We start from the raw sequence: 16,244 nt of genomic DNA, 5'->3' as shown, positions 1-16,244 counted from the left end.
ACAATTCTGGAAGCAAAACTCCACCTTGATTCCTGAGAACAAAGCCCCAGGATGGACGAGGCGCCCCTGCATGAACCAGTGTCGTGACAGAGGCCAGGGTGTAGACAGACGCACCCTGCAGGCCCGCAACCTCGAGGCCTCCGCCCCCTCAAGTGACAGGCACAGACAAAACTAGTCACGCCTCCTCTCCAAATGCAAACACACTTACTGTCTCTGAAAGCTTTGCAGTAGCCCAGGAAAGACAGGAGGAAGAAGAGGGCACCCAGCAGGTCTGCTCGGCCCACCACACCGGCCACCTGCAGAGAGGGGACAGGGAAGAAAGGATGTGGGCTCAGGTCAACAGGCCGGACAGTTACAGGTCATTTTGGGGGCGTGGTGGGCTGCAGGGTCTCCTGCGGGTGGGAGCCCCTCTTGACTGTCAGCCAACCCGCAGAGCAGCTTCGATGCCGTGGTCCTGCTCAGACCCTCTGGGGCTAGCCAGCACCCAGGCCATCCTGGGGGTGCCCATGAGTCCCTGGGGCTGTACCTGGTATCACTTTGGGGACCATGTGGTGCTGGGGATTGAACCAGGGCCACCCACATGCAAGGCAAGTGCTCTAATCCCTGCACTATTTCCTGGCCCAAGGACATTTGAAAAATCCTTTGAAAGGATTTTTTTTTCTAGAGCTAGGGCTGGGGAGATGGCACGGTGAGCAGGGCGCTGCCAGCCTGCAGCTGACCAGTATTCGACCCCTGGCACCACCCAGGGGAGCCCGAGCCTGCCAGGAGTGATCCCTGAGCACAGAGCTGGAAGGAAGCACTGCTGGCTGTGGGCACCTCTCCAGTAAAATAAGACAGCAGACCCTTCAGTAGATCCTGTCTCTGAGAAAATAATTGACGTGCCCGCAGGACACTCTAGTCTGGTCTTAGAAAAGGTGTTCTTGGGGCCAGGATTTATTTCTCAGGGCTGGAACACACCGGGCTCTGCATGCCTCTCTCGCCCCCAGTTCTGCATGGCTTGCTGGGCTCTGCAAGGCCCCTCAGATCCTCCTGGCCCCTGAGTTCCCCCTGAGTGTAGCCCGGGAGGTCCCAGCAACCCCTCCCAGAACCCCAACCAAGCAAACAGCAACTTTTCAACTCAAGAACTTGAGCCCCCGCCCCCCCCACACACCCCGCTGCTGGGAGAGCTGGACGCCTCCCGGGCTGTGCTGGTCACTCAGTGGTGGGCAATCCCCTCCCTGCCCCGACCTAGCCCAAGCTTGATCCGGGGACTCCCGAGTGAAGCTTTGAGAGGAACCAACATGCTGGTCAGGACACTTACACACTCCGTGTGCACTGGGTGTGCGGCGAAGAGCAGGGCGGCCAGCAGCGAGGCGCGGGGGGCCAGGTCCAGTCGGCGGCCCCGGCCCGAGTACTGCAGCCCCCCGAAAAGCACCGAGTACACGTCCAGCAGCAGCACCGAGACGGCCCCGTGCAGGAGGATGTTGACCACATGGAAGCTGGCAGGGTGGAACCCTCCGGAGAGGCAGTAGTTAATCCTGCGGGGGAAGCAGTTAGAGCTGGGGGTGGGGGCGGGGATCCATCCTAGGGGTGGTGGTGGTCAGTGCTGGGGTGGTGGTGGTCAGTGCTGGGGTCGGTGGTGGTCAGTCCTGGGGGTGTTGGCGGTCAGTCCTGGGGTTGGTGGTGGTCAGTCCTGGGGTTGGTGGTGGTCAGTCCTGGGGGTTTGGGTGGTCAGTCCTGGGGTTGGTGGCAGTCAGTCGTGGAGTTGGTAGTGGTCAGTCCTGGTGGTGGTAGCGGTCAGTCCTGAGGTTGGTGGTGGTCAGTCCTGCGGTTGGTGGCGGTCAGACCTGGGGTTGGTGGCGGTCAGTCCTGGGGTTGGTGGCAGTCAGTCCTGAGGTTGGTGGTGGTCAGTCCTGAGGTTGGTGGCGGTCAGTCCTGCGGTTGGTGGCGGTCAGACCTGGGGTTGGTGGCGGTCAGTCCTGGGGTTGGTGGCGGTCAGTCTTGAGGTTGGTGGCGGTCAGTCCTGGGGTTGGTGGTGGTCAGTCCTGGGGTTGGTGGCGTTCAGTCCTGAGGTTGGTGGCGGTCAGTCTTGCGGTTGGTGGTGGTCAGTCCTGGGGTTGGTGGTGGTCAGTCCTGGGGTTGGTGGCGGTCAGTCCTGGGGTTGGTGGCGGTCAGTCCTGGGGGTGTTGGCGGTCAGTCCTGGGGGTGGTGGTAGTCAGTCCTGGGGTTGGTGGTGGTCAGTCCTGGGATTGGTGGTGGTCGGTCCTGGGGTTGGTGGCGGTCAGTCCTGGGGTTGGTAGTGGTCATTCCTGGGGTTGGTAGTGGTCAGTCCTGGGGTGGTGGTAGTCAGTCCTGAGATTGGTGGTGGTCAGTTCTTGGGTTTGGTGGTAGTCAGTCCTGGGGTTGGTGGTGGTCAGTCCTGGGGTTGGTGGTGGTCAGTCCTGGGATTGGTGGTGGTCGGTCCTGGGGTTGTTGGCGGTCAGTCCTGGGGTTGGTAGTGGTCAGTCCTGGGGTTGGTAGTGGTCAGTCCTGGGGTGGTGGTAGTCAGTCCTGAGATTGGTGGTGGTCAGTTCTTGGGTTTGGTGGTAGTCAGTCCTGGGGTTGGTGGTGGTCAGTCCTGGGGTTGGTGGTGGTCAGTCCTGAGGTTGGTGGCGGTCAGTCCTGCGGTTGTTGGTGGTCAGTCCTGAGGTTGGTGGTGTTCAGTTCTTGGGTTTGGTGGTAGTCAGTCCTGGGGTTGGTGGTGGTCAGTCCTGGGGTTGGTGGTGGTCAGTCCTGGGGTTGGTGGCGGTCAGTCCTGGGATTGGTGGCGGTCAGTCCTGGGGGTGTTGGCGGTTAGTCCTGGGGGTGGTGGTAGTCAGTCCTGGGGTTGGTGGTGGTCAGTCCTGGGGTTGGTGGCGGTCAGTCCTGGGGTTGGTGGCGGTCAGTCCTGGGGGTGTTGGTGGTCAGTCCTGGGGGTGGTGGTAGTCAGTCCTGGGGTTGGTGGTGGTCAGTCCTGGGGTTGGTGGTGGTCGGTCCTGGGGTTGGTGGTGGTCGGTCCTGGGGTTGGTGGCAGTCAGTCCTGGGGTTGGTAGTGGTTAGTCCTGGGGTTGGTAGTGGTCAGTCCTGGGGTGATGGTAGTCAGTCCTAGGATTGGTAGCGGTCAGTCCTTGAGGGGAGGAGGGGGTGCCCACTGTGGGCACAGCAGGGGAGGGAAGAGGCTTAGGGGGACTGTCCAGACAGTGCCCGTCCCAGCGGGGAGGCTGCAGGTCCATCCCACATACAGAGAAGGAGCCACAAGACAAAGGGCTTGGAGAGAAAGCGTGGGACCAGAGCTGGGCATTCTTCTTCTTATTTTGTTTTTGAGCCATGCCCACGGCTTACTCCTGACCCTGTTCTCAGAGGTCACTCCTGGTGGTACTCAGGGGACCATGTGGGACACCAGGGACCGAACCTGGTCACTACGTGCAAGGCAAGCACCCTCCCCACTGAACTATCTCTCTGGCCCTCATCCTTGGTTTCTGCATTAATTTTTGTTTGGGGGTGACACTTGGTGGTACTCAGGGCTGATTCCTGGCTCTGCATCCAGGGACCACTCCTGGCGGGACTTGGGGGACCCTATGGGGTGCTGGGGACTAAGGAGGGGCTAGACGTGGGCAGGGCAAGGGTGTGAACTTCTGCACTGTCTCCAGCCCAATCCTTTTTTCGGGGGAGAGGGGAATGACCCCCACCCCCACCCCCCTGGAACACGAACACACTTTCATCAGCCGCCCAGGCACCTTGACTCTAAACATCGCTGATGTGAAGAATCCAAGGATCCAGAGCGTGTGCTGCCCTGGGGACAGGACAGCACCCATCCCCATGGTGCCACCTGCCCTTCCTTACCAGTGGGGCCAGTGCAGAAAGGAGGGTGCTGAGTGTACCCCACCTTCTGGTGAGCAGTTCGAGCTGGTTCCTGGGGACACCCACTTGCCTTGGGACAAAGCTGGTACCGCCCCTCGCTCCCCCCCCCGCCCGCCTGGACCGTGACCCTCACCTGAAGGTCAGCACGGTGAGTGGCCGGTAGGACTTGTGGCTGGCATTGCTGCTCAACCGGCTGCCCCAGAAGTCGTGGTGCCACAGGTCCCTGAGAGGGGTCTCGGCGCGGAGGTCCTGCGGGAAGGTGCACAGGGTGCCAGGGGTCCGGGGGCTGCCTCCTCCCAGCCCCCGCTCCGTCTCTTCCTCCTTTCTCTGGCACCTTCTCTTCCCAAGCCCGTTCCAGTCCTGGGCTAGGCACTGCCCACCCTCGGTGCCCTTGGACAGGGCTGGGAAATACTGCCTTCTGGACCAGCAGCCTGTCTCCTGGGCTTCCCCAGCCCGATTCCACCCTGCCAGCATTCATGCAGGACCTGGAAGCAGCTTGGAACCCATCATATTGTGGGCAGCCCACCCAGGCTGGGGCTCTGTGAGGCTGCATGCATACAGAAGGGGCCTAATGTTTGCTGAATGCGTGAACGGGAATGGAGGTGGTGCTCATCCTCCTTTCCCCACAGCGTTTACCCAAACCTCAGAGCGGACAGACACGAAGCCCATGGGGCCCATCACGCAGCACAGACCAGTGACCACCTGCCCTTAGGGCCTGCAGAAAGGCTGGACCTTCACCCACAAGCCCCTGAGAGCAAATTTCCCTTCCAAGGTGGGGGTGGGGGGAGGGGGTTCAGCTTCTGAGGCTGGCCAGGGCCCCCCAAGAGTCAGGGATGAGTTTGTATGGTCACGTACGTAGCCATGACTCTCCCTGCCCAGCTGGGCTGGTCCTGGACGAACCTCAAACCTCAATTCCTTGCAAAGGGGAGGGGTGGAGGTGCTTTCCGTCCGCGGACTAGAAAACAAATACCAGGACGAAGGAGCTTTCAATATTTGATTACGAAGTCCTCAATATTTGATTAGGGGGTTGTCGGCACCCAGCGGGCACCCTGGGCAGAGAGTAGCTTTCCCTCCCAACGATTCCTGGGGAAAAAAACAAAAAACAAAAAACCCCAGCCCAAGCCGTTGGTTCTGAGTCTCCAACAAGACCACCTCTGCAAGAGACGAAAAAAAAAAACAGGCAACTGCATGACTCTGCACTCCAAGGAAGCGTCTGGAAACCAGTCCCGACAGTAGAGAAAGGCGGCGGCCGGCTGTTCCCAGGGCTGCGGGCGGCGGGCCAGGCAGAGGAGCGCCTTTCACTCGGGCCCTGCACAAAGGCCCGGAGTGTGCCCGAGTGGCCACTGCAGCCGCCAGCCGCCTCTGCCCGGAAGGATGAGAACGACCCCCACCTTCCCACAGAGCTCACACCCAGCCCTGTCTGGCGATTCAGCACAGCTGCCGGGCACCACACGGTGCCCTGAGCATTGTGAGGTGGCCCTGGAGGGCCCCTGAGCACCTCCACAATAGCCCCGTGGTCCTGCATTTTCAAGTCTCGCACTTTCAAGTCTCGCACTGACCCAGGTGGGCAAGCTTTGTCAGAAGTGACCAACCCTCCCCGTCTTGCCCACCAGCCCCTGAGCACCACTTGGGAGGTCTCCCCCTTCCTGAAAGATGTGTTTGTTTTGGGGTCACACTCAGCCGTGCTTGGGGCTTACTCCTGCCTCGGCACTCAGGGGTCCCTCCTGGCAGTGCTCAGGGGATGACAGGGGATGCCACAGACCAAAGCCAGGCTGGAAGCCCGCAAGGCCATCGTCCGACTCTTGTGCTATCGCTCGGGTCCAGGAGCCTCTGACAAGCTCCGAGTAAACGCTTTATACGTTCAATGCTCAGCAAAACAGAAAACAGATTATGAGGGCCAGAGAGGTAGTACAGTGGGCAGGGCACTTGCCTTGCACGCAGATGACCTGGGTTCAAACCCCGGCACCCCATGTGGTCCCCTAAGCCCCAGAACAAGTGATTCCTGAGTGCAGAATCAGCAGGCAGTCCCTCCAAAACGAAGCCACAGAAAGAATAAAATTTGAAAATAAAAACGGGAGTCAGGGATGGAGCCGGCTGCCAGGCTTGCGGAAGCGAGGCCCTGCGTTCAACAAAACAACACAACCAAAACAGCACACATCCCTCATCTTCGCTCCTCCCTCCCCTAGCCCTGGTGACCCCCAAACACAGAAAACAAAATAAGGTCTTGTCCGGGATGCTTGGTAACAAAGCCAGGCGGTGGCTGACCCAGCCATCACACCATCTGCCCCCACAGCGACAAGCTCACTTCCTCCGCTCCTCAGCCGGGGAGACAAAGTTTGTCAGCTGGACCTGAGGTCAATGAGGAGGGATGAGCCTGAGCAGGAAGCAAACATCGACCTTGCAAGGGCGGGTGCCTTAGTCCAGACCATTGCCACTCTGTGACAAATAAGGTATCTGCAGTCACGGGAGCAAGTGTGTTCATACCACACACACACACACACATACACACACACACACTCATATAAACACACATACATGCAAACACATACAAACACACGTGCACAAACACACACTCAAACACACATCCACGCACACACACTCACAAACATACACACATGCACACGTGGACACACACACAAAAACATACGCACATGCACACACTCGCATAAACACACACGCACACACACTCACAAACCTACACACACGCACACACACTCACAAACCTACACACACGCACACACGCATGTACACACACTCAAACACTTACAAAAACACACGCACATGCACACACTCACATAAACACACACGCACAGTCACAAACACACATACATGTGTGCGCACATACACATACTTAAATGCACAGACTCACAGAAACACACACGCACATTCAACCACACTCACAGGCACACACACTCACAGGCACACACACACATAAGCATACACACACATGTGCATGCACACACACACACACACACACACACACACCTGCTCCCACCTCAAATACAAGTTTGTCCTAAAGAGAGTCTTCCTCCAGCTTTCAGCAGGAAAATGTCGTGTTCCTGTTCCTTTGGGAGAAGGGGGACGTCAACATTTCAAAGAACACCCACGGTGTTACAAAGAGCCGCTACACTCGCCTCTGGTGAGCCCGCTGCACCCTGACACTGTTTACCTCTCTTGGGAGCTCGGCCCAACGCCTTCCTTCCGAGGGCCCGCCTAGACTCAGGGCTTCTCCTCTCTTCCTCTTTTCAGACCTGAGGAGAATGATGTCCTTCTCCCTCCTCAAACCTTTCCCACCTCATCTCCACAGGAGGACATTTCCCCTGCCATTGCACCAGGGAGCCAAACGGGTGGGCATCGTGCCGAGTCAGCCTGTGGAGGGTGCTGGGGGGGTGGCCGGCGGTGGGGCAGAGGCTGGCACGCTCTAGCAGCCAGCCTGCTGCCTGGTGGAGCCGGGGCCTGCCAGTGAACCTGTCCAGGACTGCAGCAAATGCGAGCGGCCCCATGGTCACTTCCTGCGGCCAACACACCGAATCCGGCTCACTCAGCAACTGTGTGCAAGACCCCTTCCATCACTGCAGCGGCAATCTACATACTGTAAAACGATTTCCTGGGTTCTTAGCTAAAGATCTGGAAACGTCTCGTGACACTGATCTGCCACACACTGTATGAAACCCGCCATGTCAACCCAGCAGAGCATCCCTCTGACTGGGTGGGGCCCAGCTGGGCCCTCACTGGGGAGAGGGACAGAACTGGGGTGGAGGGAGTTAGAGGCCTAGAGGTGCTTCCTGACCTTTTCCTTCCGACCTTGCTTTCTTCCTATGCCCACCTCACCCCCTTCCCTTCCATCCTATCAGCTGGCCCCTAGTCTTCACTGGTGTGATTTCAGTGACCCCACTGGGCTCTCCTGGTGGGGGGGCAATTGTGGAATACTGCCCTGAGGCGGAACCAGGACCCAGGCAAATCGATGCCCCGGGGGAGTTTCAGAGAGACGAACCCAAGATGCGGCAGGTTTCGGCCAGGAGAGGGGGGCAGGGCACCCACCTTGTTGTTCACGATCGCCTCAGAGTCGTCGAAGACGAAGTCTCCATCGTAGCTCCGTGCAAAGCACAGGAGGGACACGCAGGCCACCAGGCACCTGGCCCAGCAGGGGGCCAGGACCCAGGGCGGGACGATGTGCTCCAGCTCGGCGTCCAGCGGGGCCATCCTGAATGCCGCACCAGCATCCTGCTGCTTAGAGATCTGCAGGGCAGAGGACACGGGGCGAGGGTCACCAGCATGTCCCCGAGAGGCCAGCAAGAGCTGGGGAGCCCTTTCCGCTGTTTATTTTTTATCCATTTTATAAGCGTTGGGTGGCTGGTCCCCAGGCTGTGTCCCGGACAATCTCAGGGAGGTGTCCTACCAGCTGGATAGGTGGTCAACGGGCACCCGAGGGGTGCAGCTGCTCAGGCTTTGGGGGCTGCGTTTCCTGGGCCACTCCAGGGGACCACGTGGTACCAGGGGTAGAAGTGGAGGGGGGGGTGTCACATGCAGGGCCTCCACTGAGAACAGCTGAAGACGGAATCATTACACACTCTTTCACACTCCAGTGGACACAGGGGTCACTCGGGGCTCCTGCCATCTCTATCCCACCTCTTGTCAAACTGGAAGCCCTTGTGAAGAGATCAAACGGAACCTGGCATTTATCTGTGCCATCGGGCAAATGTTCAGTGGCCCTCCCACCATCTTACCCAAGTTCCTAACTACCGCTAACAAAAAAGATCATGAGTGGCTGGGGCCTGGGACACGGCCCATGGGGAGCATGAAACAAGATCCTGATTCTACAAACCTGGGGCCAGAGCCATAGTACAGCAGGGAGGGCGTTTGCTTTGCACGTGGCTGACCCGGGTTCGATCCCCAGCACCCCACATGGTCCCCTGAGCATCACCAGGAGTGATGCCTGAGTACAGAGCCAGGAATAGCCCTGGAACATTGCTGGGTGTGGCCCCTTTTCCCAAACATTTTTTTAAGGCCCAAACCTGGTCTCTGAGTGGAGGTGGATGCCCAGGGCAGAAGGATGGAAGGTGAAAGGACCGTTAAAAAGAGGAGGGAGGCAGGCGTGGTGGGGGCGGGGCAGGGCATGAGAGGCAGAGGAAGGAGAGGCCACTGCTGCCAGGTCAGCTAGGGGCAGGAGGACTGGCCCCACTTTCTTCACAAGCCTTTTCCTTTCTATGGAGGAGTGATCAAGCAGTGCTCCCAGGGCCTGGGCCATCCCCCTATCTGGCCTGGACTGTCCGAGGCTCCAGCCCAAAGGTGCCAGGGACCAATAGGCCATTCTCAGAGGGGGCCACAAGTGCTGGGGAATCCAGTCTGGAGCCTTGCCTATACAAAGCATGACCCTTAGCCCTCTGGGCTATGGCCCAGCCCCATTCTGCTCTCTCCCTGGCAACTGTGGAGGTCCAGTAATGCTGTCCCGTGGCCTTGCCATTTGTCCCTGAGGGCCTGTGCATGTCACTGCGCCCCTCCAGATCCGTCTCCTGCGCCACTCTTCAGAAACCTGATCGACTCCACAGAAGTGAGGGGTGGTTAGGAGATTCCTGCCTGGAAACCGGCCGAAACACCCAACTCCCCTCTCCCATCATGCTTTCTCTATGCCTCTGCCCACCCTTTCTCAACCATCACTTTCTTGGGACTGGCCAGGGACCGAGTCTCAATCTGGCTTAACTGGCCTCTCTGAGTACCCTGCAGAGGATAGATTCTGCCTGGCTCTGCCGGGTGCCCTGAAACCTGAAAGCCAGCTGCTTTCACGGAGACCTTCTGGGAAGGGGGAAATCGCTGTGGTTTTCCAGGGTGCATCCCCTTCCCTGTGGGGTGAATTTACCTTTCTATGGAAGAGTGCTTTTAAAAGGCCCAAACCTGGTCTCCGATTGGAGGCAGATGCCCAGGGCAGCAAGATGGAAGGCGGGAGGACCGTTAAAAAGAAGAGGGGGAGGCAGGCACGGTGGGGGTGGCCACGAGGAGCCCAGGTCCTGGACCAGAAAGGATGTGAGAGGTACTGATTGACTCCCCAAGTCCCCAAGGCAAAGCCCCAGAACAGACACAGGCCTGCGAGGTCACAGGCATCTTTTCTGGAAGCTTCTATTGAGTCAAAGTTGGAGAAGCAACACCCAGTGGATGCAGCACTGTCTGGCCACACTGTCCCTTCCTCTCCAGGTGCGGAGAGAGGTTAGGGGTGGGGATATCCCTGGATATCACTATAGAGCCGGACTGCCTTTTCAAAGTCTTCTTTCTGGTAAGTCGGCAGGATAAATGACTGGTCAAATGCACACCAGATTTGCTAACACGGTGCTGACGTTGGGTCTCTACATCAGTAAAGCTCTGTCTAGGGGTGGGAGGGCTCGCAAGGGGCTGTGCATGTGCTCTGTGGGCCAGAGATGGGGGTCCAAGCCCCAGGATCCCCGAGGGCATCAAAAAGCGACCCCCCAAGCACTGCGCTGGGAATAGTACCAGAGCACCAACGTGTGTGTGAGCCCCTGCAGCCCTGAAAAAGAATGATTCCTTCTATTATATAAACAAAATGTGAAATGCTTAGGAGGAGGAGGCCATGACTTAACAGGGAGGAACAAAGCAAACCCTTCTGTCAGTTCCAGGTCCTGCAACTGGGTGCAGTACTCCCTGCCTCAGCTGCAGATACCTAAGTGCTCCTCCCTGCAAGGCCATCGCGGGGTCCAAGGGAGCAGTGCAGAAATAACACGCACTTCAGGGCTGCCTGGTCCCACTTATCCCTCTTGGGCAGGCGCTGAGATAAGAAGGCTGGACTCTGGACCCGTACACCTGGGCTCTGGGGAGCCCACAGGGCAGCTGAATCGATCCCAGCACGATCAATCGATCGATTGCCTCCAGTTCTGTAGGCGAACCAGGGAGCCTGGCCTCCACCCAGCTGCCACGGCTCCTGCCACCCCCACCTTGCACCACACTTTCCCCACAGTGGCTGGCTCTCTGCATGGTCCTTTCCCTCCCCCAGTCTCTCAGACATGCACTTTCACTGGTACCCACAAGTGGCCCTGGGGCTCATGGAGTGCCAGCAGCAGAGAGCTGGGAACTTTGCAAAGTCCCTGTGGTGCAGCCACGGGTCTAAGAGTCGACAGCCTGCAGGCCTCGGCTTCTGGGTGGGAGAGACGCTGCATTGGGGCTGGAGCTCAGCTTGACCTGTGAGAGCCTCGGGATCGGTCCCTGGCTCATCTGGGAGGAATCCCCTGAGCCCTGAGCCAGGAAGAGTCCTGCTGAGCACCACCAGGTAAGGTCCCCAAACATCAGCCCACAGCAGAACGACAGCACCAGTCCTGACGCAGCAAGGATGAAGGAGAGATGGATGGGGTGCCCAGCTCTCCTGAGTCTGCTCTGATCACCTGCCTCAACAGCCCTGATGCTGCCATCAGCGTAGATACACCGTATGGGGTGCCCTGATGTGCAGGGCTTGTGCCCTTCTGTGCGGCTGCAGTGGCTGCTGTTGCCGTGAACCCTCCAGAGTGCTCCTGACACCCCTCCAGACAATGAGAATCAGCTTCTGCCATGATTCCGGCCAGCCAGGTACCCAGGACAGCTGGGACAGATGGGGATGCTGGCCCAAGGCATGAAGGGGCAGAGGCCTGCTCCTCTTTCCAGGAAGGGTGTGTTTGTGTGTGTGTTTGTGTGTGTGTATGTGTGTGTGTGCGTGCGCATGTGTGTACGTGTGTGTGTGTGAGTATGGGGGAGGGAGGCAGCTGGCTGGGGCACCACTGTCGCTTTCCCTGGGTGGGTGGGACCAGAGAGAAGTGCTGCATTCTGCTCCCACTCTGCCTCCAGCCTGGCTGTCAGCGTTGGGAAGGAACCAGCTCTTCCAGCCGGGGAACTGGAGAGCCAGTGAAAGTCCCGTTATTCTCCACTTCTCCAACCTCGTTTTCTAAGGGGTTAATACAAATGAATGAAAACCCCCAACAGAGTGAGTCCCTGGAGGCCAGGTAACAGCTGGCACTGCAGTCTGGGCTCCAGGGAGGAAAGTGGGGGTGCCACCCTCCGGGATCCCCCTGGGACGACAATCAGCCGCCACCTTCTATCTACCTTGGGACCTTCTGCAAGCACTGTGGGCCTCCTGGCCTCTGCCCACCCTGCCACCTGGACAACCCAGGGACCCGCCAGTGGCCTGGCCAGGCGGAGGCCACTGAGAACCTCTGGGATGGGATTAAAGAGCGCAGCGGGTTCTGACCCAGAGTGAGCCTGGGTGGCAGCTCTCCTGGGAGCCTCAGAAATGGTGGGGCTCCCCCGCACTCCCCCATGCATCTCTGAACAGAAATTGCTCCTGCCAATCGCTTCCTCGTTCTTTCTTTTTCTTTTTTCTTTACACTTCAGGCATTCCCCAGGGCCAACCACCACGCCTACAGACCCACAAGAAGCACCGCGGGGTTCCACACGCGGGTCCCACGTTCCCATAAAGTTTCCAGCTTGCTGGCTTGTAGTGATCGGAACCAGCCTGGGGGCCCCGGGGATGGGGGTGGGGGCACTGCGGGACTGCGGGGGAGGGGGGGGGGGCGGGGACCCGGGTTCGTGTCACTGTTCATTGCTCCAGGAAGTTCCCCATGATCCATCTGCCACGCAGGGCCAAGGGCCGCGTGGAACGCGCGTCGGCTCGGGCTCCAACTCCTCCCTCCTTTTGTGCGGCTCCACACCGCATCCACAAATCCACAAGCCCGGGCAGGTTGGCAGGCGGGGAGGCTGCTGGGGCAGCCCCTGTTCCGCGTGCCCCCAAACTCCGAAGCCGGAGCGGGCAAGTGCTGCTGGCCGGTCCTACCACCCCCCCCACCCCCCACCCCGCCAACCCTCCCTCCTTGCCCCCTCGCGCCGCAACCAGCACTCGCAGACGCTGCGGGGGAGCCGCGCTCGCCTCGGACCCAGGGCAGAAGGCCAAGAGACCCGGCGCGGCTGTCCAGCTCGGGGCCCCGGGGCCAGGTGGCCGCTGCGGGCCAGGGCGCGCCCGACAAGCTGGTGGCGACCCCGGGCCGAGGCCAAGCCCAGGAGCGCGAGTCCCGGGGCGCCTCCTCCACGCCGCGCCCTTTGTCCCGCGCGCGGCTGCTTCCAGCGGGGAGCCCGGCGCCCCCGGGACCCCCCAGCCGCGGGGGCTGCAGCCCCGCTACTCCGATCAACTCCTCCGGCAGTCGCCGGGTCGGGGCCGGGCGCCGCGGGCCGCCCCCCTCTCCCCGCCTCGCGGCGCGCTCGGCCCTGCAGGGGCCGCCCCGCGCGTTACCTGCAAGGAGCCCGAGCGGCGGCCGCATCTCCCTCCCGGGCGCCGAAACTCCGGCGGCTCCCGGCGGCCGCCCCGAGCAGGGCAGGGGGAGGGGCCGCCCGCGCCCCCCGCCCCCCGCCGCGCCCTCCCGCCCGCGCCGCGCGCCGCGCGCACCGCCCGCGGCTCTCCACGCGCGCGCGGGGGCTCGCTCGCACGCTCCGCCTCGCCACGCCCCCACCCCGCCGCCATTGGGCGCCGAGGCCGTCACTCTCCCGTGGCCGCTGCGCCCTCTCCGGCTCATTGGTGGAGGCGCGGGTGACGTCGCCCCGGAGGCGGGGCCCCGGCGGAGTCGGCGGGAGGGGAGGAAGCGGAGTCCTGGGCGCGCCACCCGGGCGGGGCCGGGGCGGGAAGGGGCGGCCCGAGCCCCGGGGCCCCGGGAGGCGGGAGCGGAAGCGGGTCCCGGGCCGGCCGCCCGCGTCTCAGCCTCCCGAGCCTGCCCTAATCCTGTCGAGGGTCGCGCCCGGGGCGACCTCGGATCCACCCCCAGCCGTGACTTCTCCCAGGCTGGGAGGAGTTGTCTGAAAAAACGTGTATTTCGCTCTGATGGCTCCCGGACGTGCTGCCCTCTCGCGTCCCGCTGGCCTCCTTTTTTACCCCCCTTTTAAAAATTACGTCGATCCTCTTGCATGCATGCTCAGCTCCAGGTTCTCCGAAGAACCCACGGCCCCCGCGGGCCTCCAGTCTCAGGAGATCTCTTGGCTCTTGCCACCCTAGGGTTGCACACCACCTTCCTCTCCGCATTCTATAAGTCTCATCTAACACAGACCTCTCCTCTTGACTGGGTCTAATAAGCATCAAATAAGCCCCCAAACTTCCTCTGCCCCCTCACCCTTCCAGCACCCACCCGCCTCCTGCGCTCCCAGGCTGCGTTTGGAAGTTGCCTGTTGCCACTTTTTCCTCTCCCAAGTCCCACCCATGTCTTGGTATTCCTTGGTCTAGTGGGACTATGGGCTGGATCGATAGCACAGCGGGTAGGGCGGGTAGGGCGTTTGCCTTGCACACGGCCAACCCCCGACCCAGGTTCTATTCCTCTGGCCGGGCAAACTACCAAGAGTATCTCCTCCCGCACTACCCGTGAGGTATTCGGTATGCCAAACACAGTAACAAGTGTCAGGATGGAGATGTTACTGGGTCCGCTTGAGCGAATCCAACAAACAACGGGAAGACAGGACAGGACTGGAGTGGGACTAGCTCTTCCAGTAGCTCTCCCCAGGCAACTGAATCCAAAGAACTGGCTCCTTGTGTGTTTCCTCTGATGTCTCAGGGAAAATCCGTTCTTAAAAGAACTTTCCCCCACAGTCTCCCTGTTGGTCCCCCCGCCCCCCCACGGGCTTCCCTTCCCCCGGCTTCCCTTCCCCCACCCTGTGTGGTTTAATGCATTGCCAACATTTCATTCAAGTTTACTCCTCTGGCCCTTAGTCTTCTGAAGCCAGTTATGTGGCTTCCGATTTAGAAAAAATCTGGCTGTGTGGCGGTCAGCTTATATGGATGGTGTCCCAAATGGAATACAATCCTTCCCTACTTTCTGCTTTGGGTAATGGTTATTTGTGAACATACATATTTGTGATACACCTTTTACTTTCATCAGCATATAGTATTTGTAAATTATGTGCTAATTTATAAATTATGTGCTAATTTGTATCCATCACTATCACTATCACCCTGTTTTTCATCGATTTGCTTGAGTGGGCACCAGTAATGTCTCCATTCGTCCCTGTCACGTGCTAGTGTAGCCCGATGGCATATTGGGGGCTCTTTCAGGGTCAGGGGAATGAGGACCATCATTGTTACTATTTTTGGGATATCAAGTATGCCACGAGTAGCTTGCCAGGCTCTGCTGTGTGGGCAGGATACTCTCGGTAGCTTGCCAGGCTCTCCGAGAGGGATGGAGGCTTTTGGGGCAGCCTCTAATCACCTTTACAGGTGTTCCCAGTCAGGCATATATGCAGGCAAGATACTCTCAGTAGCCTGCCGGGTTCTCTGAGCGTGAGAACTAGACAATAAGAGGTTATGCGGCCACAAATGCGGCCACGCACTTCTGAGAGCTAGGTTTTATAGTCTCTAGATCTTAGCTGTTGATGGGGTTACATGGCAGTTGGTGGGTATAACTGTCTAGCTACTGGAAGATGGGGGTCTGGGTGGAGGAGGCCCAGCCCTGATCTGAGCAGGCTTGGAGATTTCAGCCCCAGGTCCCGCACACCTGGGTTCCTCTGCTGGTTTCTTCATGTGTGAGGCTCATCCTAGCATGTGGAGAATGGTCTCATCATGGCTGTGGCTGGGTCCTGGAGGTCTTCAGCTGCCGTATTTGTATTTGTATCAGTAAAATTTATAATAGGGGCTGGAGATATACTGCAGTGGGTAAAGTGCTTGCCTTGCACACTGCTTACCTGGGTTTGATACCACCACATATGATCTCTTGTGGCCCACAAGAGTGATCTCTACAGCACCAGGAGGATTACTCCATAGCTTAGAGGCCAGCCGGGTGTTCTATGGGAAAGGACAGCTCAGATAGAGAGGGGAGCACCAAATAAAGGGTGTCTGGAGGAGCCTCCCAGGAGGGGAGAGGCATGTTGAAAGTAGACTATGGACTGAACATGTTTGTCACTCGATGCCTCTTTTGCAGACCACAACACCCAAAAGAATAGAGAGAACAAAAGGGAATGCCCTGCCACAGAGGCAAGGTGGGATGGGCGGGATGGGGGTGGGAGGGATATTACCCATGGTGGTGGAAATGGGCACTGGTGGAGGGATGGGTGTTTGATCATTGTATAGTCGAGACTCAAGCACAAAAATTTGTGGATCTACAACTGTACCTCATGGTGTTTCACTAATAAAAAAAAAAAAAGAGTGATCTCTAAGCATAGAGCTGACAGTAGCCCTGACCTCCACCAAATGTTTCCATAAAAACCCAAACTATTTTTTTAATTGAATCACCGTGAACTATAAGAATACAAAGATGTTTATTATTGAGTTTCAGGTGTACATTGTTCTAACATCAGAACCTTCACCAGTGCACACTACCCTCCTCCAATTTCCCCAGTTTCCCTCCTTCCGCCAGCCTACCTCTGTGACTGTACTTCTCACTACCACA

At 58.9% G+C, this 16,244-nt stretch overlaps 1 protein-coding gene across 2 annotated transcripts in view; it reads right to left on the bottom strand.

Moving 5' to 3' along the window:
- Positions 1-13,255, bottom strand: part of TMTC4 (transmembrane O-mannosyltransferase targeting cadherins 4) — a 55,113-nt gene extending 41,858 nt beyond the window's left edge. The window contains exons 1-5 of one of the 2 annotated variants that reach the window (XM_056109711.1): positions 13,115-13,255; positions 7,900-8,097; positions 3,992-4,107; positions 1,301-1,517; positions 209-296 (exon numbers count right to left, since the gene is read on the bottom strand). In XM_056109711.1, coding sequence (XP_055965686.1) covers positions 209-296; positions 1,301-1,517; positions 3,992-4,107; positions 7,900-8,061 — 583 coding nt within the window. In that variant the 5' untranslated portion in view covers positions 8,062-8,097; positions 13,115-13,255. Of the gene's footprint in view, positions 1-204; positions 297-1,300; positions 1,518-3,991; positions 4,108-7,899; positions 8,098-13,114 lie in introns of those variants that run through there. The other variant, XM_056109710.1, reaches the window with a different exon arrangement.
- Positions 13,256-16,244: the final 2,989 nt, after the last annotated feature.

This window comes from Sorex fumeus, unplaced genomic scaffold (genome assembly GCF_029834395.1).
Source record: "Sorex fumeus unplaced genomic scaffold, SorFum_2.1 ptg000008l, whole genome shotgun sequence".
Taxonomy (NCBI): Eukaryota; Metazoa; Chordata; class Mammalia; order Eulipotyphla; family Soricidae; genus Sorex; species Sorex fumeus.
This window is presented reverse-complemented; position numbering and strand designations above follow the sequence as displayed.